Below are 24,726 nucleotides of genomic sequence, written 5' to 3'. Positions count from 1 at the left end.
TTGTATGTTTCAGATGTTCTGACTTTGTTCTTGTCGTCATAAACTCAGTTTTCCCCCTCGATTTTATATATCAATTTTTTTAGACTTGAGTTTTTATTTATTATTAAAAAGACAAAAAAAGAACAAACCAAACCACTCATGGAGGGACAGCAAGGAGGGAGCCAGACATTACGGGAGACAAAGGCGACTGCTCCGGAGGGTGTTTGGGGCTGGAGATGCATTCTCCATCAATGGGCGACAAAGATTCCCACCACCCCACCCTCACTGGGTCCGTTCCAGACGAAGAAACCCCATAAAGTGAAACTTGCTTTTATCTACTCAGTGACTAACCACTAATGTGCCTCAGCACATGCGACCCCCAACTCTCTGCTCCCCCACCCCAGGGGTTTCTCTCCAGGTGGGGCTGGGCTTGTTGGCAATGTGGAGCCTGCCTGTGCCCGTTCTGCTGTCCAGGGCATGCAGTCTGGCATCTCTCACCAGCACTAAATTCCACAGGCAAAGCAGAACCCAGACAATCCAGCAACTGGGCCTGATTCTCCTCTCACCTCCATCACTCCGCTGACTCCGTAGCGTGTCCCCCACCCCCCCAGTTTACACCCGCGTGAGCTCAGAGGCCCACGTTACAGCCGGAACAAACCAGGCCAGCCCTTGTGGGCCAGCCCCTAGCATATAGTATATCCAGCCAAAGGGCTGGATTCTGGGTTAACACAGGTCAGTCTGGGGCGAGTCCACAGTCGATGGGCCTGATCCTGCATTGACACCAGCCCAAATCAAAAGCCACTTCATCCTGGTGAGCGGAGGGGAAGTGCGAGCAGAACCCAGCCCAGTGGAGTCACTCAGAGCTAGAGCTAGACCCGTGTGACTGAGATCAGGATCTGGCTCAGTGCCTGGCATCATTCCTCAGCTGGTGATATTAGTGATTTGGCCTGTCGCTGACATGGTGCAGAGGCTGGAAAGCAGTGCTGCCTGGCCCAAGCCAGCCCCAGCAGATGGAGTCACCATGTTACCCCAATGGGTTCCCTAGCCAGGAATTGTGCTTTGCCTGGGATCACTGAGGTCGTTGCTGGACACTGTGTTTCTGTCTCTTTTTTGTTCCTTCCTTTCAAGTGTCAAGGTGAATTTGAAAGTCTGATGCCCTCCTTCCCCCCCCCCCCAACTCCCCGATGTTTTCCTTGGACAATCATCTCAGGCACTGGGCAGGCTGCAAGCAACGCACCTGAAGGGACACAGACGAGACTCGGCTCTCTCTGCCATCCGCATTCACGGCGGAGATGGACATTCATGAGACATGCTGAGTAACCTTTGACCTTTAATGCCACGGGCCGTGAAGGCAATTAGGGGGGCAACCTACCGTGTAACGTTGTCTGACTAACTCTGTAATTATGAAGCATGGACAGGTAGCAGCGACTCCATGTTGTGTGAATAAAGCTACATATGGACATTCCCCTGTGCTGCATGTCCTGGGTGTTGGTAGCTGCGTCTGTTTCCTGCATGTGTAAAGGGTCCCTTCTCCCCCCAGACACGCACAGAGCCCCCATTAGCAGGGGGGTAACATCACAACCTCCCCTGCACAGCTCATGGGCCGGGTTTGAACACCAGGACTTCAAGAACAAAGGACCCTGCCACTCAAACTAAAGAAGGAACTCCATAGGCTGGTAGCAGCAGCAGGCTGTTATCCTCTAGCTGATCAGCTAGAGTGAGAGTGATGCACACGCTCTGCCAGTGGGCTCCAATAACCTCAGAAGTCCACAATTTGTTACATTTCCTGAACAAGACCAAAGCAAACGGAGCCTGAGTCTCTGTCCTTAGTACCAGGGTCTCTCCATCAACTTCAGGTGAACCTCTCCTGATTCATACCTGATGAAGTGAGCTGTAGCTCACGAAAGCTCATGCTCAAATAAATTGGTTAGTCTCTAAGGTGCCACAAGTACTCCTTTTCTTATTGTGAGATGAGGATCACATCTTTCACCCACCACTGAAATGCAGCCCGCTCTGGGATAGAAAGCAGCAGCTGTTTAACATCACACAGTGACACTACATAACAAGGATAGGAGAAAATTAGGGAAGTGGAATGGGATTAGCTGAGTTGGGACCCAGCCAGGATACTTTGGGTTGCATCCTGACTCCTGGGGATCTTCACTGATTCCGAGTGCTCAGGGCCTCGGTTTTACCTGTGGTTTGGAAGACAGCACCTCTCCTTCTGGAGCTTTGGGTCAGATGGGGCAATTGGCAAAGCACCAAGCTGGCATTGAGTGCAAAGCCAGGATCCCTTACACCACTGGGATGGGTTGGGGGGCACTGACCGGCCTGTGTGGCAGCAGGTGGATGTGCCTGGGAAGTTACTGGGAGTTTCTCTGCCCCAGAGGTGGGAGGATGGGGATGGGCTTGAGGTGTCAGTTCCATTCATTCACATCCCCTCTAGCCTCGATACGCCTCTTTCCATTGGCCACCACAGGACTACCCCTGCATCACACTGGGAGATCAGCATCACGCCCCGTCTGAGCTCCGGATCCCCCAGGGTTAGCACAGAGCAAAGGTCCTAGCCAGGGCAGGGTGGTGACACTTCCCCCGGTTCTCTCTCCGAGTTCTGCCAGCTGGAGGTCTGACTATGGCCACAGCCTCCCAAAGACCCAGCAGGGCCCTGGCTCTGCCTGCTACACCTGCGTCCATCAGGAGCAGCCTCTGCAGGCAGTGGACCTCAGCCAGGCTGAGAGGAGGCTCTGACTGTCACACACCAACGGTTCTAGGTCAAAACTTCCTCTCTTGGCTTCTGAAGCTGGAACTCAGAGTCCAGGAGCCCCAGGGCCACAGATCTGACTCCAGACACCCGGGGCCAGGGACTGTATCATTGGCTTTGTCTCTAATGCCCCCGCGACACTACACAGAGAATAAATATCCAAGGTGTCCTCTGCCCCTGATAAACTGGTGGTCAGCTGGGCACAGGTTCTGCTCCCAGCTTCTGGAGAGCTCCCAGGGGCCACCCCAGTCTCAGGAGCTCAGTGCTTTTTATTAGGGTTCAGTTACACAATTGCTGGTCACCAAACACCCCGGTGTGCACTCCCCACCAGGTGGCCTGCTAGCCCCTCCCCGCCCCGGGTACATGGCTCCCCTCCGCACCTGCAACAGGTCTGCCAAACGTCCCTGGAACAAGCAGCATCAGGCTGTGTTCGATTTCAACCCTTCGCTAAGTCTCTTGGGATTGTAGCACAAGTCTCATGATATTTGGTGGTTCGCTTAAAGCCCCAGTTCCTGGAGTCCTGGGACTGGGTGGAAATCTCAGCCTTGGTGTGTGGTATGGAAAGAGGTTGTAACTTCCAGGGGCCTGACGGAGAAAGGGGGCCAAGGGGAGTTGGTTTCCACCCCTCATGGTTGCAGAGGAGACTTGGAAAACGTGACTCCTAAAGACTCCAACATCCAGAGGCCAAGAAAAGGCCCCAGCTGGATGATTTTTTAAAATCTGATTTTTAAGCCAACTCTTAATATTCCGGGGGGGCGGGGGGGGGGGACGACTGACCTTTGGAGCTGGGAGTTGGTGACACTAACTTGGGGGTATCTGGGGCATGTCCTACAGCCTCAGTGCCTGCTGTCAGGTAATTCTGGGAACCTCCCAGCTTGTATTTGTTAAAAGAGCAACTTTGTAGCCCTTCTGGTAACGGGAAAGTTTTAAAACGTGACTCCAGCGACCCCTAAAGACTCAGAAACCAGGAAGCAAAAAAAAAAAAAATTAAAAATCCCCAAATAGATCTACATATTTTTCAAAAGCTCATTGAATGTGTGGGGAGGGGCTGGGCTGGGGGAATCTTACTCTGTATGCGACCGAGGGCAGAGCTCACTGCATCAAGGGCACCTGCACATTGGCCAGCAAGGCTGGCGTTACAGGATATGATCAAAAATAACCAGGAGCAGCCAATCTGGTGCCCTAGCGGTCAACCCTCTGCCCAGCCAGGCAGGGGAGCTGGGGCTGATGTGGCTCCCATAACGCTGCCTTCATCACCCGAGCAGAGGGAGTTTCATGGAATCATAGAATCTCAGAGTTGGAAGGGACCTCAGGAGGTCATCTCGTCCAACCCCCTGCTCAAACCAGGGCCAGTCCCCAATGTTTGCCCCAGATCCCTAAATGGCCCCCTCAAGGATTGAACTCACAACCCTGGGTTTAGCAGGCCAATGCTCAAACCACTGAGCTATCCCTCCCCCCTGGATTTAGCTCACCCAGCCTGAAGCACCTGTGAGCTCAGCACCCAGAAGGGCTGGCTTTACTCTCGTCAATCAATACCGTACAAGCTGTCTGGGCGCACACAGGCACGGTGGTTCAGCAGAGGGGCACTGCCTCCTGTAGGTGAGACCAGGGACTTGCACCCCTGCTGATCACAGGTGGAAGGAATTGTAAAAGCTGGCGATGAAAAAGGCCTGCTAGGGCCTACATCTGGTCTATTGCCTGGGGAGCAGGGCTGGCCTGGTCCCAAAAGTGAATTCTCCAAGGATGGCGCATCCACTGCTCCCTTTAGGAGGCTTCTCCACAGCCCAACAACTCCCTGCTGGGAAAGGTTCCTTGAATTTCCCAATTCCAGGCCAGCAGAGCATGGCACCCAGCAAAGGAGTTAAACAATCAGTGTCGCAGGCTGCCGACACCCCTTCTCTCCCTAGGTGTGGGGCCAGCCTTTCCCCAACCCTGGGCCTGGTTCAGAGCCGTGCTGAGCAACTGTACCAGAAGCAGCGGGAGCTGGGGACACGCTCAGCAGCTTGGACTATCCCGGCACAAGTGTCTGGGGCTGGGCACCCGACACTGGAGGCCCCCAGAATTAAGGGAGCCCTTTGGAAATTGAACAGAGTATTACTGAGCCAGGGGGACGTTACACTGAGCGTGACTGACTCTGCCCTCGCTGCTCGGAGACGGGAGGCCTCTGCACATTCCACCTCATGTCACACGGGCCTCTCTTGTTCCCATATCCTACTGCAAACTCTGGCCTGATTCCCTGCCCCTCTGTCTCTCTCAGCCCTTCCTGCCCCAGGTTCCACCCTTGCAGTCAGATCAGAGTTTCCGGTTCTTTTCCCGCAGATGGGGGGAATTTGCCTGGGCTGGTTTCTATTTCTAGCACCCCTCTAGGTGAAATGTCCCTGCCTGGCGGGTGCAGAAAACCGCATCAAAGGTAGTCAGTCCTGTTCCTGCTGCTGTGTGAGGACCGGTCACCTTGCAGCCCCGGGGAGATCAGTCCACCAAGGACAGGGGGAAGGGTGCTGAGCAGGAGTTAACTGGGGCAGGGTGATACGGGGAGGGGGGGTTAATTGGGGTAGGCAATACGGAGGGCAGGCTGGGCAGTGCTGGGGAGGGATGTTAATTGGTGTGGGTGATACAGGGGGCAGGCTGGCCAGTGCTGGGGGGGCAGAAGCTGTGCTGGGGGGGTTAATTAGGGGAGGGGGAGATGGGGGCAGGCTGGCCAGTGCTGGGGGGGAGTTAATTGGGGTGGGCAATATGGGGGCGGGCTGGCCAGTGCTGGGGGGGGGAGGACCTGTGCTGGGGGGGTTAATTAGGGGAGGGGGAGATGGCCCGGGTTGGCCAGTGCTGGTGGGGGTTAATTAGGGGAGAGGGAGACGGGCTGGACCGGCCAGTGCTGGGGGGGGGGTTAATTGGGGGGGTAATTGGGGTCAGGCCGGCCAGTGCTGGGGGGGTTAGTCGGGGGGGGGACAAGGGCGGGGCCAGCCATTACTGGGGGGGTAATGGGGGGGCAAGGGCGGGGCCGGCCAGTGCTGGGGGGGGGGGTTAATTGGGGCCGGCCCGGGGAGGGAGCCCGGGCCCGGAACGCGAGCGCAGGGCCGGGGAGCGGCTGCGCGGCCGGACCCGCCGCTCCAGGGTAACCGCGGCCGGCCCCGGCCATGAGGCTGCTCCGCGGCGGGCTCCGCTTCCTGCTGCGGCCCGCGGGCCCCGCCGCCTACACGCAGGGCCAGAGCCCCTCGCCCCGCGCCCGGGAGTATTTCTACTACGTCGACCACCAGGGCCAGGTGCGCCCCGGGCCGGGGGAGTGGAGCGGAGGCCCCGGGCCGGGGGAGCGGAGCGGAGCGGAGGCCCCGGGGCCGGGCGGGCCGAGCGGAGGCCGCGGGGCCCCGGGGCAGGGCAGACCCGGCTCTGCGGAGCCAGCCGAGAGCCTGAGGCTGGAGATCCCGGGGAGCCCCCTGCCGTGGGGCCGAGCCTAGCGCTGCCCCAGCGGTGCCTGGCCCCAGGGGGCTGGCCGGGGTTGCTGGGCGCACTGAGCGGGGGGCTGTGGGGAGAGGAGAGGGGCTGGGGGGGAAGGGGGCCTGGGGAGACGCTGCCGCCTCTCCCCGTGGGCCAGGAGCTGAAAGTGGGGCTCGGGAGCCTCAGCAAACCCCACTGCGCCAGAGCCTGGCAGCCCCCCGTTTCTGCCAGGCAGCGTTGCCAGCCCCAAGTGTTCGAAAATCATGCATCGGGCTCCCCGAAAATCATGCAATGATGTAAACGTACTAGATTTGGGGTTCTTTTTATTTGCCTTCTGTTTGTTGAGCCTTCAGGGTGCACGTTTTGAAGCTATCTCCACGCCAGCCTAGAAACTTACTTTTTTGTTTAAGAATGGTGGCAAAAAGTCGTCCCATATCCCCGTGACTCCAGGAGCTGGGGCTTTAAGGAAAACAGTAATTATCATGTTTCAGAGTAGCAGTCGTGTTAGTCTGTATCCGCAAAAAGAAAAGGAGTACTTGTGGCACCTTAGAAACTAACCAATTTATTTGAGCATAAGCTTTCGTGAGCTACAGCTCACTTTATGCCAAATCATGAGAGTTGGCAGTGGCTAATTTCTAGTCACTAATGGAGCAGTAACAGCATCGACCACCAGGGTCAGGTGGGGTGGCCAGGAAGGATTTGATTTTTTCCTAGTAAATGTTGATTTCATCAAACACTCAGGAACCCACAAAATATTTCCATCCATCATGACCGACATTTACAGATAGGTAAAGTAAGAGAAATCCTGCTTGAGAACATACCAGGGTTTGATTTAAGGCTATTCACGTTGTATATTTTAACATGTGATGTTGTCAGTTTGTGTTTTAACATTTTACAAAGATTTAAAACTATTTGAATCTCAACATCTACGGGCGTTAAGTAATTGTCTGACCCCCCCCCCCCCAACAGTTTCCCACAAAGGTGAAAATTTACATCAATAAAAATTGATAAAATACTTAAAATCCATAACTTTGCACAACTGTGAAGATGTAAATTGATAAAAATAACCGTTTAGTAATAAGCATGGATATTATCAGATGAAATGATTAAAAAAAAATAAATTCTGTCCAGTCTCATTATGTGGGACAAGGCAGAGCTGGGCACAAAATGAAGTTGCAATAAGGTGAGATCGCTGCTCCCAGCCTCCAGACAGGGAGAGTCCCTGTGTCCTCCTTCCAGCTCTGCCTCGAGGGGAGGGCTTGGCTGCGTTGTCTCTAAGAATGGCCTCTTTCCCCCCCCTTGCCGTGCATCTGAGTCGGGTCTCTTGCCTTGACAGACACCGCCATAAATACAGGGGAGCAAATTAGAGCTTATTGTGCCTGTCGTGTTATCAGCAGGACCCCCAGATCCTCCGGCCACAGACTGTTGCTGCCAGTGCTTAAAAACTGCCCCTGACGATGCGAGGTTAGCGGTGGAAAGAACCCAGCTTGCTGTCTGGCTCCCAGGTGGGGAGGGAAGGGAGGGAGTTTGCAGGGCTGGCAGGTGTTGGGTCCCTAGGCCCCACTCCCACCCCTCAGTCAATTCGTAGGCAGCTATGCTGTCCTCTGGTTCTTGGCCTTCAGGTGGCGACTGCGTCTGGATTGTGTGCAGTGTTTAGCTGTGTTGGTCCCAGGATATCAGAGAGACGGGGGGGGGGGGGGAGGGGGAGGTAATATGTTTTGTTGGATCAACTTCTGTTGGAGAGAGTTTCAAGCTTTTGTACTGCACAGACCTCTTCAGGTCTGGAAAAGGTGTTCAGAGGGTATGCCTACGCTGCAATTAGACACCCATGGCTGGCCTGTGCTGGCTGACTTGGGCTAAGGGGCTGTTTAATTCTGATAGATGTTTGGGCTCGGGCTGCAGGCCTCTGGGACCTTCCCACCTTGCAGGTTCCGAGAGCCCAGGCTCCAGCCCTAGCCCGAACATCTAATGTGCGATTAAAGAGCCCCTTAGCCAGAGCCCCAGGAGACGGGTCAGCGGGGACAGGCCAGCGTGGGTTTTTAATGACCGTGTAGACATACCCAACGGGTCACGGCTAAATACAAGCTGGACCAGGTTGTTTCACATAAGTAGTTCATGAATATTCTAAGGGACTATTCAAGGTGAAGTGGCCAATTAACACCCTTCCGGTCATAGAACAAAAAAAGGGAGTTATTGGGTTATTGATTGTTGTAAGACGCCATAAATCTGGTGTCTTTATTAAGATGATGATTTTTAGTGTCCAGCAAAGTTATGAATTTAACTCCGAGGCTCGTCTTTTGAAGGTGCTGTGCCGGTTTCCTGCGAAGATGAGAACTGAGAGGTCAGATATAGAACAATTGCTTTGTGGAAAGTCTTCACCCACAGTTTATACGGTGCTTTTGTCTTTTTCCTTTGTGAATTCGTTTGAGAGCATAGTTATTGTCTGGTTTCACCCACATAGAATCATAGAATATCAGGGTTGGAAGGGACCTCAGGAGGTCATCTAGTCCAACCCCCTGCTCAAAGCAGGACCAATCCTCAATTAAATCATCCCAGCCAGGGCTTTGTCAAGCCTGACCTTAAAAACTTCTAAGGATAGAGATTCTACCACCTCCCTAGGTAACGTATTCCAGTGTTTCACCACCTTCCTAGTGAAAAAGTTTTTCCTAATATCCGACCTAAACCTCCCCCACTGCAACTTGAGACCATTACTCCTTGTCCTGTCATCTTCTACCACTGAGAATAGTCTAGTCCTCTTTGGAACCACCTCTCAGGTAGTTGAAAGCAGCTATCAAATCCCCCCTCATTCTTCTCTTCCGCAGACTAAACAATCCCGGTTCCCTCAGCCTCTCCTCATAAGTCATGTGTTCCAGACCCCTAATCATTTTTGTTGCCCTCCGCTGGAAGTTTTCCAATTTATCCACATCCTTCTTGTAGTGTGGGGCCCAAAACTGGACACAGTTCTCCAGATGAGGCCTCACCAATGTCGAATAGAGGGGAACGATCACGTCCCTCGATCTGCTGGCTATGCCCCTACGTATACATCCCAAAATGCCATTGGCCTTCTTGGCAACAAGGGCACACTGTTGACTCATATCCAGCTTCTTGTCCACTGTCACCCCCAGGTCCTTTTCCGCAGAACTGCTGCCTAGCCATTCGGTCCCTAGTCTGTAGCGGTGCATTGGATTCTTCCATCCTAAGTGCAGGACCCTGCACTTATCCTTGTTGACCCTCATCAGATTTCTTTTGGCCCAATCCTCCAATTTGTCTAGGTCCCTCTGTATCCTATCCCTACCTGCCACCGTATCTACCACTACTAGTTTAGTATCATCCGCAAATTTGCTGAGAGTGCAATCCACACCATCCTCCAGATCATTTATGAAGATATTGAACAAAACCGGCCCCAGGACTGACCCTTGGTGCACTCCACTTGATACCGGCTGCCAACTAGACATGGAGCCATTGATCACTACCCGTTGAGCCCGACAATCTAGCCAACTTTCTACCCACCTTATAGTCCATTCATCCAGCCCACACTTCTTTAACTTTCTGACAAAAATACTGTGGGAGACTGTGTCAAAAGCTTTGCTGAAGTCAAGAAACAATACATCCACTGCTTTCCCTTCATCCACAGAACCAGTTATCTCATCATAGAAGGCGATTAGATTAGTCAGGCATGACTTTCCCTTGGTGAATCCATGCTGACTGTTCCTGATCACTTTCCTCTCGTGTAAGTGCTTCAGGACTGATTCCTTGAGGACCTGCTCGATGATTTTTCCGGGGACTGAGGTGAGGCTGACTGGCCTGTAGTTCCCAGGATCCTCCTTCTTCCCTTTTTTAAAGATTGGCACTACATTAGCCTTTTTCCAGTCGTCCGGGACTTCCCCCGATCGCCACGAGTTTTCAAAGATCATGGCCAATGGCTCTGCAATCACAGCCGCCAATTCCTTTAGCACTCTCGGATGCAACGCATCCGGCCCCATGGACTTGTGCATGTCCAGCTTTTCTAAATAGTCCCAAACCACCTCTTTCTCCACAGAGGGCTGGCCACCACCTCCCCATGCTGTGTTGCCCAGCGCAGCAGTCTGGGAGCTGACCTTGTTCGTGAAGACAGAAGCAAAGAAAGCATTGAGTACATTAGCTTTTTCCACATCCTCTGTCACTAGGTTGCCTCCCTCATTCAGTAAGGGGCCCACACTTTCCTTGGCTTTCTTCTTTTTGCCAACATACCTGAAGAAACCCTTCTTGTTACTCTTAACATCTCTTGCTAGCTGCAACTCCAGGTGTGATTTCGCCCTCCTGATTTCATTCCTACATGCCCGAGCAATATTTTTATACTCTTCCCTGGTCATTTGTCCAATCTTCCACTTCTTGTAAGCTTCTTTTTTATGTTTAAGATCCGCTAGGATTTCACCATTAAGCCAAGCTGGTCGCCTGCCATATTTACTATTCTTTCGACACAACGGGATGGTTTGTCCCTGTAACCTCAATAGGGATTCCTTGAAATACAGCCAGCTCTCCTGGACTCCTTTCCCCTTCATGTTAGTCCCTCAGGGGATCCTACCCATCCGTTCCCTGAGAGAGTCGAAGTCTGCTTTCCTGAAGTCCAGGGTCCATATCCTGCTGCTTACCTTTCTTCCCTGTGTCAGGATCCTGAACTCAACCAACTCATGGTCACTGCCTCCCAGATTCCCGTCTACTTTTGCTTCCCCCACTAATTCTTCCCTGTTTGCGAGCAGCAGGTCAAGAAAAGCGCCCCCCTCAGCTGGCTCCTCTAGCACTTGCACCAGGAAATTGTCCCCTACGCTTTCCAAAAACTTCCTGGATTGTCTGTGCACCGCTGTATTGCTCTCCCAGCAGATATCAGGAAAATTAAAGTCACCCATGAGAACCAGGGCGTGCGATCTAGTAGCTTCTGCGAGTTGCTGGAAGAAAGCCTCATCCACCTCATCCCCCTGGTCCGGTGGTCTATAGCAGACTCCCACCACGACATCACTCTTGTTGCTCACACTTCTAAACTTAATCCAGAGACACTCAGGTTTTTCTGCAGTTTTGTACCGGAGCTCTGAGCCGTCATACTGCTCCCTTACATACAGTGCTACTCCCCCACCTTTTCTGCCTGGCCTGTCCTTCCTGAACAGTTTATAACCATCCATGACAGTACTCCAGTCATGTGAGTTATCCCACCAAGTCTCTGTTATTCCAATCACATCATAATTCCTTGACATCACCAGGACCTCCAGTTCTCCCTGCTTGTTTCCAAGGCTTTGTGCATTTGTATATAGGCACTTGAGAGAACCTGCTGATGGCCCCTCTTTCTCAGTATGAGGCAGGAGCCCTCCCCTCACAGACGTTCCTGCCATAACATAGTTGTTACGGGGGGATTTAATGCACTGGATGAGGTACAGCACATGTGATAGGCATGTGTAGGACCCATGGATCTTGAAAGGTGTGTTATGGGGGCATTGAACGTCATAGCAGAAGAGGTGTCAACAGGTTTTGCATCTGTTCTGGCAGAGTCTGGTGCCACTTTGAGTTGGTGGGTCCTGGTGTATGGGGAGCTTGCTTCTAATGAGAGCTTGATAAGGTTGGGTGTGGGTGTTTGAAGGCCAGAAGAGGGGGTTTGGGAAAGATTTCTTTCCTGTTGGGGTCCCCATCAAGTATGCATTATAACTGTTTAATGTTACCCTGTATGGGTTCTAGTGTGGGGTGGTAGGTGACACTGACGAAGCGGGACTGTTCTTAATGTTTCCTCTGAATAGTGTGGGGGTGCCTCAGTTTCCCCTAGGCAGTTCTTAAGTATCTAGGTGGTGGGGTAAGGGTGTATGATCATTGCAGAGCCCTAGAGGGCAGGTGTGTGCAGGGGTCTGGACACAGAGAATGGCCGACACCCTGTTTCCTGGTAACTGATGGCCTGGGCCCTTCCCCCCTGCAAGGTGAGAGCTAAAGGGTTGGAGAACAAAGGAATCAGGTGCCCTCCTGGCCCAGGAAAGGAACAAAGCCCAGAGGAGGAGGGGGCTGGAGGGAGTTTCAGTTTGAGGCTGGCTGGGGACATGGAGTGAAGGGCAGACGTGGTTGTCTGACTCACCGCCCCCCAAAATGGACCCAGCTGAGGGGTCCCGTTCTCTGCACCTACAAGCTCTGTTTTAGACCATGTTCCTGTCGTTTAATAAACCTTCTGTTTTACTGGCTGGCTGAGAGTCGCGTCTGACTGCGAAGTTGGGGGGCAGGATCATCTGGCTTCCCCAGGAGCCCCGCCTGAGCGGACTTGCTGTGGGAAGCGCACGGAGGGGCAGAGGAGGCTGAATGCTCTGAGGTCAGACCCAGGAAGGTGGAAGCTGGGTGAGCTGTGTGTCCTGAAGACAGGCTGCTCACAGAAAGGCGACTGCCCCAGAGTCCTGCCTGGCTTCATGGGGAGCAGTTCCAGAGCATCGCCCAGGGACTCCATGACCGTGACAACTAGAGATGTGAAGTCAGAGAGTTTCTTTTCTGTATTGAAGCAGGTTCTTTTGAGGCATTTGTGGCCTCTTCCATGACATGATCTACTTCTGTGGTGAAGTGTCCTTGTTTAGTGAAGGTAGATTTAAGTATGTTAATGTGTGTATCCTGGACTTTCTCCTCAGAGCATATTCTGTGGTATCTGAGTGCCTGACTGTAGATAACAGATTTATTTCTTGGTGCGTTTGGGGTTGTTACTGGATGTGTGATCTGTGAGTGTTTTGTATGTAGTTGTCTGTAGGGTTCCATTGCTGAAGCTGATCGTGGTGTGCAGGAAGTTGATGCCGGTGCAGGAATGTTCTAAAGAGAGTTTAATGGATGGGTGCTGGTTGTTGAAGTTTTGGTGGAAATCTACAAGGGAGCTTAGGTCATCTGTCCAGATATATCTCAGGTATGTCATTGGTTTCATGGTGCATTTGTCCAGAAATTCCTCCTCAAGGTGCCCATGAAGAAGTTGGCATATTGGGGAGCCATTACCCATTGCTGTTCCCATTGTTGCTGAATGTGAAATTGTTATGGGTGAGGGTGTAATGGATGAGTTTGGAGATGTTTGGGGTGGATACCTGAGTGTTGTCCATTGTTTTGTAGATATTTGAGGAAGGCAGCCATGCCGTCATTGTGAGGAATGTTGTTGTGTAGGGAGGTGACATCCATGGTGGTAAGGATGGTGTTCTGAAGGAGGCAGTTAATGTTGTAAAGTTTCTGGAGGAAGTTGGTTGTGTCCTGGAGCAAGCTGGCCTTTTGTGTGGCGAGTGCGTTGAGGATGGTTTCTATGAGTCCTGATCTTACTTCAGTAAGAGTACGATGGCCAGATATGATGGACCTGCCTGGGCTCCCTTGGGAGGCATGTAGAAGGTCCCTGGGGTGGTCTCATGGGGGGGTGAGGTTGTATAGTTTCTCTTGGAGTTGTTTGGGAAAGGATTTGATGGCATCCTTTAAATTCCTGGTGAATTGTGGTGTGGGGTCTTCTTTGAGTTTCTTATAGTAAGTGGTGTCTGAGAGTGTCAATTGGCCTCGTTGACATAGTCGTCATGGTCGAGAACTACGATGGCACCCCCTCCATCTGCTGGTTTGATTGTTTTCTGGTGGCTGGATTTCAGGACTGTATAGCTGTCCTCTTGATGGTGGAGGGATTGTGGTGGTTGTGATTTGTGTTAAGGATTTCACAGCCAATCAATGTAACGATCAAGTGTGTGGTTTTGTCCACTGTGTGGTGTTGTCAGAGGGTTCTTTTTTCCTATGATTGTCGGTGGGAACACGGTAGTTGTGGGTGGTGTCGTCATTGTTGTGAAAGAATCCTGGGAGGCAGAGGTGGCAAAAGATTTCTTCTAGCTCTCCACATGTTAGTATGGTATCAGGTTCTGTGATGGGGCAGAAGTTCGGTCCCTTGGAGAGGACAGATAATTCACCTCCGGTTAGGGGTTGTCCTGATAAACTGATGACACTGGTGTGTCATGGAGTGCTGTGGAGTCTCCCAGAAGTGGTGGTCTGTGAGTTGTGAAGTTTGTTGTAGTTGGTTCCACTTTTGTTATTGTGTTGGATGGCTGTTGTCAGGTGTTTTTTGTCTGGATTGTGCATGGTTGGCGTAAAGTGACAGTTCCCCAGTTGTGCCACCAGGTGGTGCTAAAACGCTAACTATGGATATTACCGTGCCAAAGTCCTCAAATAAGTGACTGTAAGCGCAGCCTGATCCCTGCCATCACCCAAGGGTGGCCCAGCCCCAGGAGGAAGGGGCTGGGGACCGGTGAGGCTGTGTCCGTTCCAGCCTGAAGGATGGAGGCGACGTCGCTCGGTAATGGGTGGGGCGGTAGCTTTGCTGAGGTTGCTGTCTGGTTCAAATGCAGGGTCAGGTTGGTGGGGAGAGGCCCTTGGCTAAGAGGCTATTGCAATACGCTCGCATGGCGCCTCTGACCCTGTCCCCCTCTAGCCGCCGGCTCCAGTGACGAGAGCCGCCTGCTACGGACTCCCAGCTAAGGGAGTTACTCTCCTAGGCCAAGCCGTAGCAGCCTGTGCCCGGGTTAGTTACACTGTGTATGAACTGTGGACAAACCCTGGGGAGCAGACTCCTCTCTGCCAGGAGGCAGATGAAATCTGTTCCTTGTTTCGTTTGGGGGAATTCCTGGCTCCTTGGAGCCAACAGCAGCTCCCCTTTGCCCCCACCATGCCCCCTTCTGCTCTCCTCTGATTCATGCAGGTGGCTGCAGCGCTGAGGGAAGGCCTTCCAGCATCCATTAATGCCACCCCTAAAGCAGCCAGGCAAATTGCTGCTGAGCAAACTGCAGTCACTCCCCTTGCTTGCCAGGGGCTGGAGGGCACCGTCCATGCAGCATCACTGCCAGGAGCAAAGGGGATCGAGGCTGGGTTTCCCAGGCAGGATAGCAGCATGCTAGCTGTAGGGTCAGCAGGCTGGCCTGCTTTCAAAGCCAAGTGAAACTTATTAATAAGCCCCATGTGAGATCTCAATCCTGGGACGCATCAGACCGATGAAATAGTCTCTTCTGGGCTTGGGAAGTTCCATCTGGTCCTCTTCTAACCCTCCGGGCTGTTTGTGCCTCTCTAATCCGTTAGCCTCAATTGATCATTTTTTCTGCATTAACCACCTACTGAATTAATGGTGAATTAGTCATAGCGGGAGAGATTAGGAGTTGTAATTAGTGCTAAAGAAGCATCTGCAGTGCTGAGATGTCTGCCTGCTCTGTACATTAATGATCCTGGCGAATTCAGGTTTTGTGGCTGTTTGTGGCTGCTGCAGAATTGCCCCTTTCTGCTGTGGGGAGCAGGGATGGATGGCCTCATTTTCAACGAGGCCGAGTGTCTAGAGGACCCCTGATTTCAGTGGGAGCCGCAGGTGCTCAGCACATCTGAGAATCCGCCCGCTTGTTAGTGCCCACTGGTAGGAACAAGACCCGGGGAGGGGACGGCTGCATGGCCAAAACATCAGAGGCCCAGTTCTCTTCACAACCCCAGAGGACACTGGAAACTCCTTGTGGCTCCAGTGAGTTACTCGTTCCCTGCGGCTGGGCAGGGGGGCGCCTGGCTGGACGTAGCTTTCAGCAGCACCGTGTTCATGTGTAAACTGGGATGAGAGGAGCAAATAGGAAGCTGGGATCATTGACTGGATGCGGCGACAACATGGAGCAGCTGCTCCAAAGCAGAGTCAATGTCCAGCGCAGGTGCACGTTGGCAACGTGGCAAGGGCCAGTCGGTCTCACCTAATTTGTATCGTGTTGGGGCCCACTGTAGCCTCATCCTGAGACTGCAGGTCTCTGCCTGCCATTCTCCATCATGATCAAAGGGCAGCCGCAGAGCTCCACGGACCATGCTTTGCCCATGCCATAGGGTAGGATAGTTGGGCCATGGACTCCTGGAGCCGCAGACGCAAGGCTCTGAAATGTCTCCCATGGCCTCTGGGGCACGGGCCTCTGGAGGAGCCCCGCTGTGCTGTGGCAGGTTGATCTTCACCGTCCGCCTCTCTTGCCTTGTTTTGCAGCTTTTCCTGGACGATGCCAAAGTGAAGAACTTCATCACCTGTTTTAAAGGTAACGCCTTCCCTTCCCCGCACACTGGGCCCCTGTGCCATATGCCCGGTTCTGCTCTCCCTTGTCACCTCTCCAATGAAGGGATGAGTTCTCTTCCCCCGTCTGTGAACTTGGCACTCGCAAGCTAAGCAGGATTGGGCTGGCTCAGCATTTGGATGGGAGACCTGTGAGGAAAATCTCCCCTGCCCCAGGAAGGGGAGAGAGTGAATCAGTAGGGAATTCTCTCTCCTCAGAATTGTCACTCATCCGATGGGACCCTATGGGGTGCTCTCCCCTCTGGGGCGGTGCAGACTCCAGTGAAGCACTCAGGGGCGCTGTGCTGCAGGGAGCAGGCGGGGGGTGTTCTCCCCTCTGAGTCAGCGTTGGCCCCATTGCCCTAGCATGGTGCTAGGAGATGCCATGCTATTCAAATTGCCATTTTTAGCTGAGGCATGAAACTCAGCCCCCTAGGGCCCTGTGCGCTCCCTTTCCCACCGCTCTGGGTCAAGGTCTCTCTCCTGACTCGAGGGAGGCGTGGAGAGGGGTGTGCTGAACCCAGCGGTGCCTCCTGGCTCAGCTCCTTCCCCTAGCTGCCTCTCGGTTGAACAGCTGTGCCGACACCAGGCAGTGCTTGGAATGGGCCAAGCGGCTCCTGAGAGCACTTGGTGAGGAAAGAGGCAGGCATGTGTAGTCAGATAATGCTGTCCTCCCAGGATCTCTGGCCACCGCTGCCCCCTGCCAGCTGGAAACCATCAGACCCCTTCGTTGGGTGACCATGCTGCCCTCTAGTGGCTGCAGCCCTCCAAGGCCACTACTGCTGCGCGGGTGTGAATGTGTCCCAGGCTATCACGGGTAAATCTATATTGTGCTGCACTTCCTAGGCATGGAGACAGCCTGGTGCGGTGTGAGGGATCTAACTCAGCTCAGTTCTCCAGCCCCACCGCTGATCACCCGTGGGTCCCACTGCAGAAACCCAGTCTCCCTTGCTGCTCGCAGGAGGGTGTTAGTCTGGGGTCTGCCTGCAGGACTCCTGCACTGACTTCCTCCACACTCGCTGCTGCGATCTGGGCTGTGTCACACACCCCTTTGCAGGGACAGAAGGGGAGCGGCCCGGCTGAGATCGTGAAAGTGAGAGCCCCATGGGAACGTTCAGGGCTAAGCCTGGAGATGATTTCTAAAATCCCCTCATTTAGCTCCTCTGCAGGATTTTTATCTTCCTCTGGAGCCGTACTCATCCCCTTCTCATGGGCTGGTGTTTAAGAGCTGCGTGTGCGATTGTAATCCTTAATCGGGCTCTGAAAATCACGGCTGGCTGATCACCAGAGACAGATGGACCTGCGTGTTATTAGAGCAAGTCAGCCACAGGCAAATCCCTGCCCCCCTGTACCAGCAGCCCGCTGGGCCTGGAGCAGTGGGTGAGGAGAGAATGTGATTTAAATGGGTTCAATGGGAGGTTGCTTTGATATTGGTTCTCGCCCCTCGTAGCCTGGCTGAGCGCAGAGGGGTTTGGGTCAGTGAAGCCCGTCACATCACGGTGCCATGTTCCCTCTTAGCAGGTCCCTGTTAATCTGCTACCGCCCCCATAACCCTACCCCCTCGTCAGAGGCTGCAACAACTGGCCAGTTAAACCTTAAATGGGGCTTTAAGATCCACCGATGTTTTCACACGAGCTGAAAAATGGGATTTAGACCCTAAGTCCCCTGAGCCGCTTCCTGCCAATGGCCCTGCTTGGCCTGCCACCCCTTAGCAATGTGTCTCACCAGGCTTGTTGTGAGCATGCCAGCGGGGTCTGTCCCTCTCCTGAATGGGCCACCTGACAGCTACCCCTTGCTGTGTTCCCTGGCCATTACATCAGCTTCCCCACTTCTTAACAATCAGGGTTTGGGGCGGGGGAAACGAGCAGTCATGAGTCCCAAACCTTGCCCCGCAGAACAGAGCAAACTGCAGCCCCCCACAACTTTAAATATAGCTCTGCAGCCGCAGAGACTACAGGTCCCAGCATGCAATGCTGAATCTTCATCTGGGCTGCCTTCTGCTCAGGTCACGACGGAGATTGGGGGAGCGAATAGGTCTGTCCCACTGCGACCAAAGCCCAGGGTCTCTTGGCTGCAGGCACAGCTAGGCCTCTTACTACCCGGCATCTGGGACTTCCCTCTAGTCCTGGCACCATCTTTGAGCTCCAGCTTCATTTCGGTCCATCCCAGTTAGTGTTTGCAATTTAGTTTTTCTCCAGCAGCAAATTCCCTGGCAAAGACAGTGCAGTGCCTTTTGCGCAACCAGAGGGATTCAGCTCTTGCCAGTCACAACTTCTGTTCACTTCTCCCCTACCTGTTAAACCTTCTGAGCCTTCTGCCTGTTTCACTCTCTCTACGGCCCGGATTGAAAGAGGCAGTAGAGGGCAAGCGGCTACTGTTGGCTTCCCCTCGCTGTATTTTGGGTGAACAATCAGCCACAATATGTCCACCCCCTTCCTGGCACCGTTCTGGAAGAAAGCCGTGACATTGCTTGATAAAGGAGGCGAGGAGAAACAAAGGAATAAAAGACACCATTAGCAAACAAAAATGGATCCACACAGCAGGGTCTAAACTAATAAATACTGGGAAGTAATTTGCTTTTGCCAAATGACTTCTCCCTGAGCTGCAGGTTTTCCATAAGCTCTCAGCAGCTCTAGCTGTCCCAGTAGGTGCAGAGGCAGCATTGCTGCTAAATAGTATTTTAAAGGTGATTTGTGAATTGCCTGATTGCTCTAGGACACAATTCACTTGGCAAACAGGCAGCTGTGACTTCATTATCTTTGTTACATACAGCTAACCTGAAAACGCATCTCGTGAGCTTTCAGAGGGGTAGCCGTGTTAGTCTGTATCAGCAAAAACAACAACGAGTCCTTGTGGCACCTTAGACCAACAACTGTATTTGGGCATAAGCTTTCGTGGGCAAAAACCCACTTCATCAGATGCATGAAGTGGAAAATACAGTAGGGAGGTATAAATACACAGCATATGAAAAGATGGGCATTGCCTTACCAAGGGGGGGGTGAGTGCTAATGAGCCAATTCAATTAAGGTGGAAGTGGGCTATTCTCAACAGTTGAGAAGAAGGGGTGGAAGTATCTTTTGTAGTGCTAACGAGGCCAATGTAAACAAGGTGGCCCATTTCAAACAGTTGACAAGAAGGTGCGAGTCTCAGCAGGGGGAAATTAGTTTTTGTAGTGACCCACAAGATGCCTCAACAACTCCTTGTTTTTCCTCGTGAGCTTGTGCCCCTTGAAAGATCCGTGAGCGACAAAGCTGGCCAGCGCTGGCATCGGGCTTCATTATGGGAACAGCCTGGCAGCTGTGGGGGGGGTGTAATGGGCAAACGTTCCCTGGCCAAACTCAGCTGCTTCACTATGACCAGCTAGAGTCCTCCGCCAAAGGAGAGTCCCCAGCCTGCCAGTGTGACTTGCTGTCACCCCTCCTTTGTGCACACGCTTCCCTGAGCTACAGTCAGCTTGGTTGTGCTGGTGTAGATCTCTGGAGTGACTCTAGATGTCTGGGGTGGAAGTTGAGACGGGAATCTGGCCGGAGTTCTTGGGAAGCATTGTAGTCAGCACGTAGGTTTCAGCAAGTGACTTCTACCTCTGTGGAAAACAGGGTGATTGCATCTCATCCTAGGATTCAGGCATCCTGTTAGGTTTCCTTTAGCCCATTCCCCAGGGACCAGTGCAAGATCAGTCCCTGTCCATTCACCAGCCCTTTGCCCAGTCCCAAACTCCTTCCTTTGGGCAACTGCTCCACGGTTCAACAGGCCTTGCTGTGAGGAAGCTCTTCTGTTCGGCACGTCAGGGAGGAGGGTCTGGTGGCTAAGGCATGCGGCTCTGTCACTGGACAAGTCCCTTAGTCTCTCTGTGTGTCAGTCCCCCATTGGTAAAATGGAGGTAACTGCACTTCCCTACCTGACGGGGGCAGGAGGGGAGGGTACATAAATGGCTGTTTGTAAGGCACTCTCATGACTGGCCTTTGTCCCAGTAGTACTGAAGAACCTAGACAGATCAGTGTCATCCCCTTGCTTTTAGCTGTTGTAATTCTCTGAGTTTCATTGCTCTGCCCCAGCCAAAGCCCTCTCTGCACACACACAACTGAAGTCCTGTAATGTCAGTCAGTGTCCTTGCCCCTGTTGGTTAACTGAGCCAGGGAGCCATTAAGAGACTTTTCCCAAGGTCACGCAGCATCTCAGTGGCAGAGCTGGGCATAGACCTCTATAGTCCTCTCTCCTCCCCTCTGTGCGTCACTTGCCTTTTTAGATTGTAAATTCCTGGAGGAAGTGACTGTCTTCATGTATCATATGTTCAGCCCCAAACCCAACTTGAGTCCAGTCCAGGCCTCTGGCTGCTATTGTAATACATTCCCTAAATAACAATTGGATCATACGTCTTCTCATATACCCCTGGGACTACCCTCGAGAACTCTTCTCTCTCATGCTTTTAAACCCTGTGGGGAATATTTCCAACCCCACATGCACTGACCAATGGGGCTTCCCGTTTTCAAATAATCATTTGTGTCGGTTTTCAAGAATATGTGAGATCTTGGCAATAGATTTAAAAGCAAACGAGAGAGAGACTGTGACAAATGGAGCGGGGCTCTGCCAGGAGGGCTATGCTGGTGCCCTCTCGTCTGGTAATGAATGCGTGGCTCATTTTCTGTGGCGCTCACCATGTGCAAGGCGCTTTCCAAAGACAAAAGGGCCCCACCCCAAAGAACCTCCATTGGAGAAGACGTGAGCTGAGGGGCACAACATGCGAGGGATGTGATCAAGGTGGCCTTGGTCACTCAAGTTAACACTGGGGGTTTTTCGTGAGCTGGCTAGGTTCTCCCCAGGCAGCCCCAGCCTTCCCATAAGCAGCCAGTTAGTTTCTGTAGACCCAAAGACTGGCATGCAGAGGGGACATGGCCCTGCAGAGGAGCTCGGGAAGGATGTTCCATGCAAAGGCAGTGGGACAGGAGGACAGACAAAGGTCCTCTGGAAGGAATGGCTAAATGGGCCCTTGAGACCTGGAGAAGTGGGTAGGGTGACTAGAGGGCAAGTGTGAAAAATCAGGACCCTGTTTTGGAGGGGCGGGGCGGCATAGTTGCATATAAAAGACAAAGCCCCTAGCATTGGGAAGTCGGGTCACCCTAAGAGGGGAGAAGAAGGGGAGACGGGGGGGAGGGGCTGAGGAGGAGACAACGCTGAAAGCCAGAGCCAAGGAGTTTGGATTTCATATGGTGAAGAAAGGGGTGCCATCAGAGGGATTCAGGGCGGGGGGTGAAAGGAGGAAATGGAGGAGCAAAGAACAGGGTCTCCTGTCCCTCTCTCTTTCCTGCTTCCTGGCCACAGAGCAAAGCCATGAAACTAACCAGATCTTGTGTGTTTCACTTTCCTGCTTTGCCCACTTAGGGGGATAAGTGGGAGTCTGGCAAGAGAGGAGCTGTCAGTGCTAGGCTGGCCTCTGTAGTGCCCTGGTGCAACTTGAGAGTGCCCCCAGGAGGTTCAAGCCACCCGGGGAAAGAGGTCTGACGGGGCCCCTTGGTTCTAAAGATCATGCCGACTATGCAAGGCTGGAAGCAGAGTGTCCAGAGAGCTGTAGGTGGCCAGTAACAGAAAGGGCTGATTCCTTAGCCCCATACAGCCCAGAGCAGCCTGTCAGAAGACACCTGGAGATGCGCGGCGTGCAGTCAGCAGAGAGATGAATGCGGGGGCCTTTTAGAGACCGGAATTAATCAGGAGTGATATTTCCAGCCTCCTGATTAGCCTGGCAGAGCTCTGGAGATGGAAGGGACCAGGTGCAGCTTTGCTCATTTCCAAGGGAGACATTGTTTAAAGGCCTGTAACTGCATTGGAATAACAGGCAATGGGGAGGAGGCTGCTCCCTGAATCAGAACAGGGCATCTCCAAGAGCAGATCAGTCAACAGGCCCATGCGAGGCCTGGGGGCCTCCGTCCTCCTCAGCGTGCAGTTTGAGTTGGGTTTGGCGTGAATTGCAGCCCAGAGTGAGTCTCGTGCCGAGGTTCCCGAGCCCCCTCAGGGAACGTGCCTTTCGCTGGCCTGGCATATGGGGCTTCTAATGAAGGTGCTCGCTGCCGGGGGGAGGCGTGTTGGGTAAAACAGGCTTCAGCATTGCAGTGCACATCGATCTAGTTCACTGGCCTCTGAACCCCCCGTGGTTTCTCTCTGCTTCCCAGATAAGAAGTTCCTCGCCTTCTTCTTCAAACAACTGCAGCTGAACCGGAGTGGGCGCTACCAGGACGCCTTCCCCTACCTCTCCCCCTGCGGCCGAGAGCACAACTTCGTGCGCTGCGACGACCGCCCCATCGTCTTCACCCACCTGCTGCGGGGCCAGGCGGGCGAGGAGCTGCTCTCCTACTGCGGTGGCGGAGACAGGCTGGCGGTCAGCTTCGAGCCGGAGAAGCTAGTGATGCTCCCTGAGAATGGGCGTGTCTACCACCCGGGCCCGCAGAAAGCCGGCGGCGTGGGGCTGGTGAAATCAGCCCTGGCCTTCGAGCTGAGCCCCTGCTTTGAGTACAGCCAGGGCGCCGGCGGGCCCCCCACCCACTTCCGCTGGCAGGGCAAGCGGTGCACCCTCACCAACGAGCTGCTACAACTGATCCGCTCGGGCAGCAGTGCCTGAGCCAGGGCGTCGCCGGTGAGGCTGACTGGCCCAGAGCTTGGCCCTCGGCAGCTATGCTGGGTGCATCCCAACAGCCAGAGGAGAACACCTCCCTGGCGCTCACTGGAGCAGGTCGCACCCAGCCCCCTCTCTGCAGCCCACCCCTGGCTGCCCTGCCATACGTAGGCCACCTTGGGCCAAGCAGCCCCGGGGCTGGCTGCTTGCAGGGCCTCCATGGGCCTCTTCTCCAACTGGGGTGTGGGTGCCCTCGAACCCCAAGGGCTGCACGTAAGGCTCTAGATTGGGCTGGGCGGCCCTGACGTTCGACAGCCACCTCTTAGTGGGAGCAGAAGCTCTTGTTCCCTCTGGTCCAAGCAGATGGCCAAGCCGGAGATGAACGGAGCCCCTGGTTTGCCATTGCGTGGGGAGCTGGGCTGGGATTCTGTCCCTGGAGAGCAGCGTGGGGTGGGGCAGACCCAGAATCCATGATTCGCTCACCTGTGGCCCTACAAACTCCACAGCCCAGGGCCCCTCTCCTCCCTCAGCCCCTCTCCTCTCTCACCACCTCCCCATTTTAAGGATCTGCAAATTCAGTGTGGGCCCGGGGCCTGCTGCATTGCTTGTTGCTCAGTGTGTCTGTCCTTCCTCAGCGCAGAAAGCGGTGAGCGCTGTGGGGAAAGAGCCCGCTGATTGACCCACCCCCACCCCCACCCCCACACACACACCACGCCAAGAACAGATCTGCTGCCCTGTCCCTCCTGCCTGTCCATAGCAGGAGAGGCTGCTGGGAGTGGAAGGAGAGAATTGGCAAGATTAGCCTCCGTGTCCCCAGCCGGCTGCCCGTGCCCCATTGCCCTGCTCGGCGGCTTCTTGCCATGCTGAGCCATAGGGCCCGTGGTGCTTTGTGCTGGTACAGATCCCTGCCTAGGCAGGCTCCTCTGAGCTCCTGGGTGGCTGAGTGGGACGGCTCGTGGGAGCCTAGCGGTGCTCGCAGCAAGGCTCCGGCGTGTTTATCTCTGGCACGCTCTGAACGGGGAGGGCTGGGATTAGTCAGGGGAACCAGGAGCTTAAATTGCCGTAATAACAGTGTTTAAAAAACTCTCTGCTGTTTCATAACTGCGCTCTGCAGATAACCTGACCCACCCAGCTCCCCCAGCTGCAGCTTGCTACTGGGGAGACTTGGGCCGTGGGGAGGACTCACACCATGGCCTGGGACCTCTAGAAACCTGGTTCCAGTTCTGACTCAGTTTCCAGCCAGCAGCTATTCTCAGTCAGCCGCAGTCACAGTTTGCCATCTCTGCTCCCAAGAGGCTCGGGAATGGGGGCCGGGGGGATGAGGACTTAGGGGCACCTGCAGAGCAGTGGGGCTGAGTGTGGGGCTGGATTGGGGGGGGTTGGGGGCGTCTGCAGAGCAGTGGGGCTGAGTGTGGGGCTGGAATAGGAGGGGGACTATGGGTCAGGACTGGTCTGCTGAAGGAATCTACCAGCCCAGCAATGTCAGTTTGGAGTGTGAAAACCCCACCCTCCGAGCCGCCGGAGCCCTGCTAGCAAAAGCCCCAGGCTAGGCACGGCCAAACCAGCCAAAAAGCCCCTTTGCCGAGGTCTGTTCCGTGAGGGGAGCCGGGTTAAGCTAGACTGACAGAAGCACTCCCACGAGGGCGGGTTGCCTGTAGAGATCATCTGCTCTGGCAAACCCTCCTGGTGTGGACTAGACCCCCTGAGCTGCAGCTGCCGGGCTGCACTGGACCGGGGTGAGGGTCGGGGGTGGAGGGGCGGCAGGGCAGGACTGAGGTGCCCGCGTGATGGAGAATCTTTAGCCAGTGCTGCCCAGAGCCCCAGGCCACTCAGTGAGAAGGGAAGGGTCTCCCCTGGGAAGGCGTTAACCTGCCCACTGGGGATCAGCACCCCAAGCCCACT

The 24,726-nt window shown here is 54.0% G+C and overlaps 1 protein-coding gene across 1 annotated transcript; it reads left to right on the top strand.

Annotated features, from left to right (window-relative positions):
* Positions 1 to 5,818: 5,818 nt before the first annotated feature.
* C2H8orf82 (chromosome 2 C8orf82 homolog) lies at positions 5,819 to 24,181 on the top strand. The gene is made up of 3 exons (XM_077809696.1): positions 5,819 to 5,997; positions 16,158 to 16,206; positions 22,385 to 24,181. The coding sequence occupies exons 1-3, from the start codon at positions 5,872 to 5,874 to the stop codon at positions 22,828 to 22,830; spliced, it is 621 nt and encodes a 206-aa protein (XP_077665822.1). The 5' UTR covers positions 5,819 to 5,871; the 3' UTR covers positions 22,831 to 24,181.
* The last annotated feature ends 545 nt before the right edge of the window (positions 24,182 to 24,726 follow it).

The sequence above is a fragment of the Eretmochelys imbricata genome, chromosome 2 (assembly GCF_965152235.1).
Source record: "Eretmochelys imbricata isolate rEreImb1 chromosome 2, rEreImb1.hap1, whole genome shotgun sequence".
Classification (NCBI taxonomy): Eukaryota; Metazoa; Chordata; order Testudines; family Cheloniidae; genus Eretmochelys; species Eretmochelys imbricata.
This window is presented reverse-complemented; position numbering and strand designations above follow the sequence as displayed.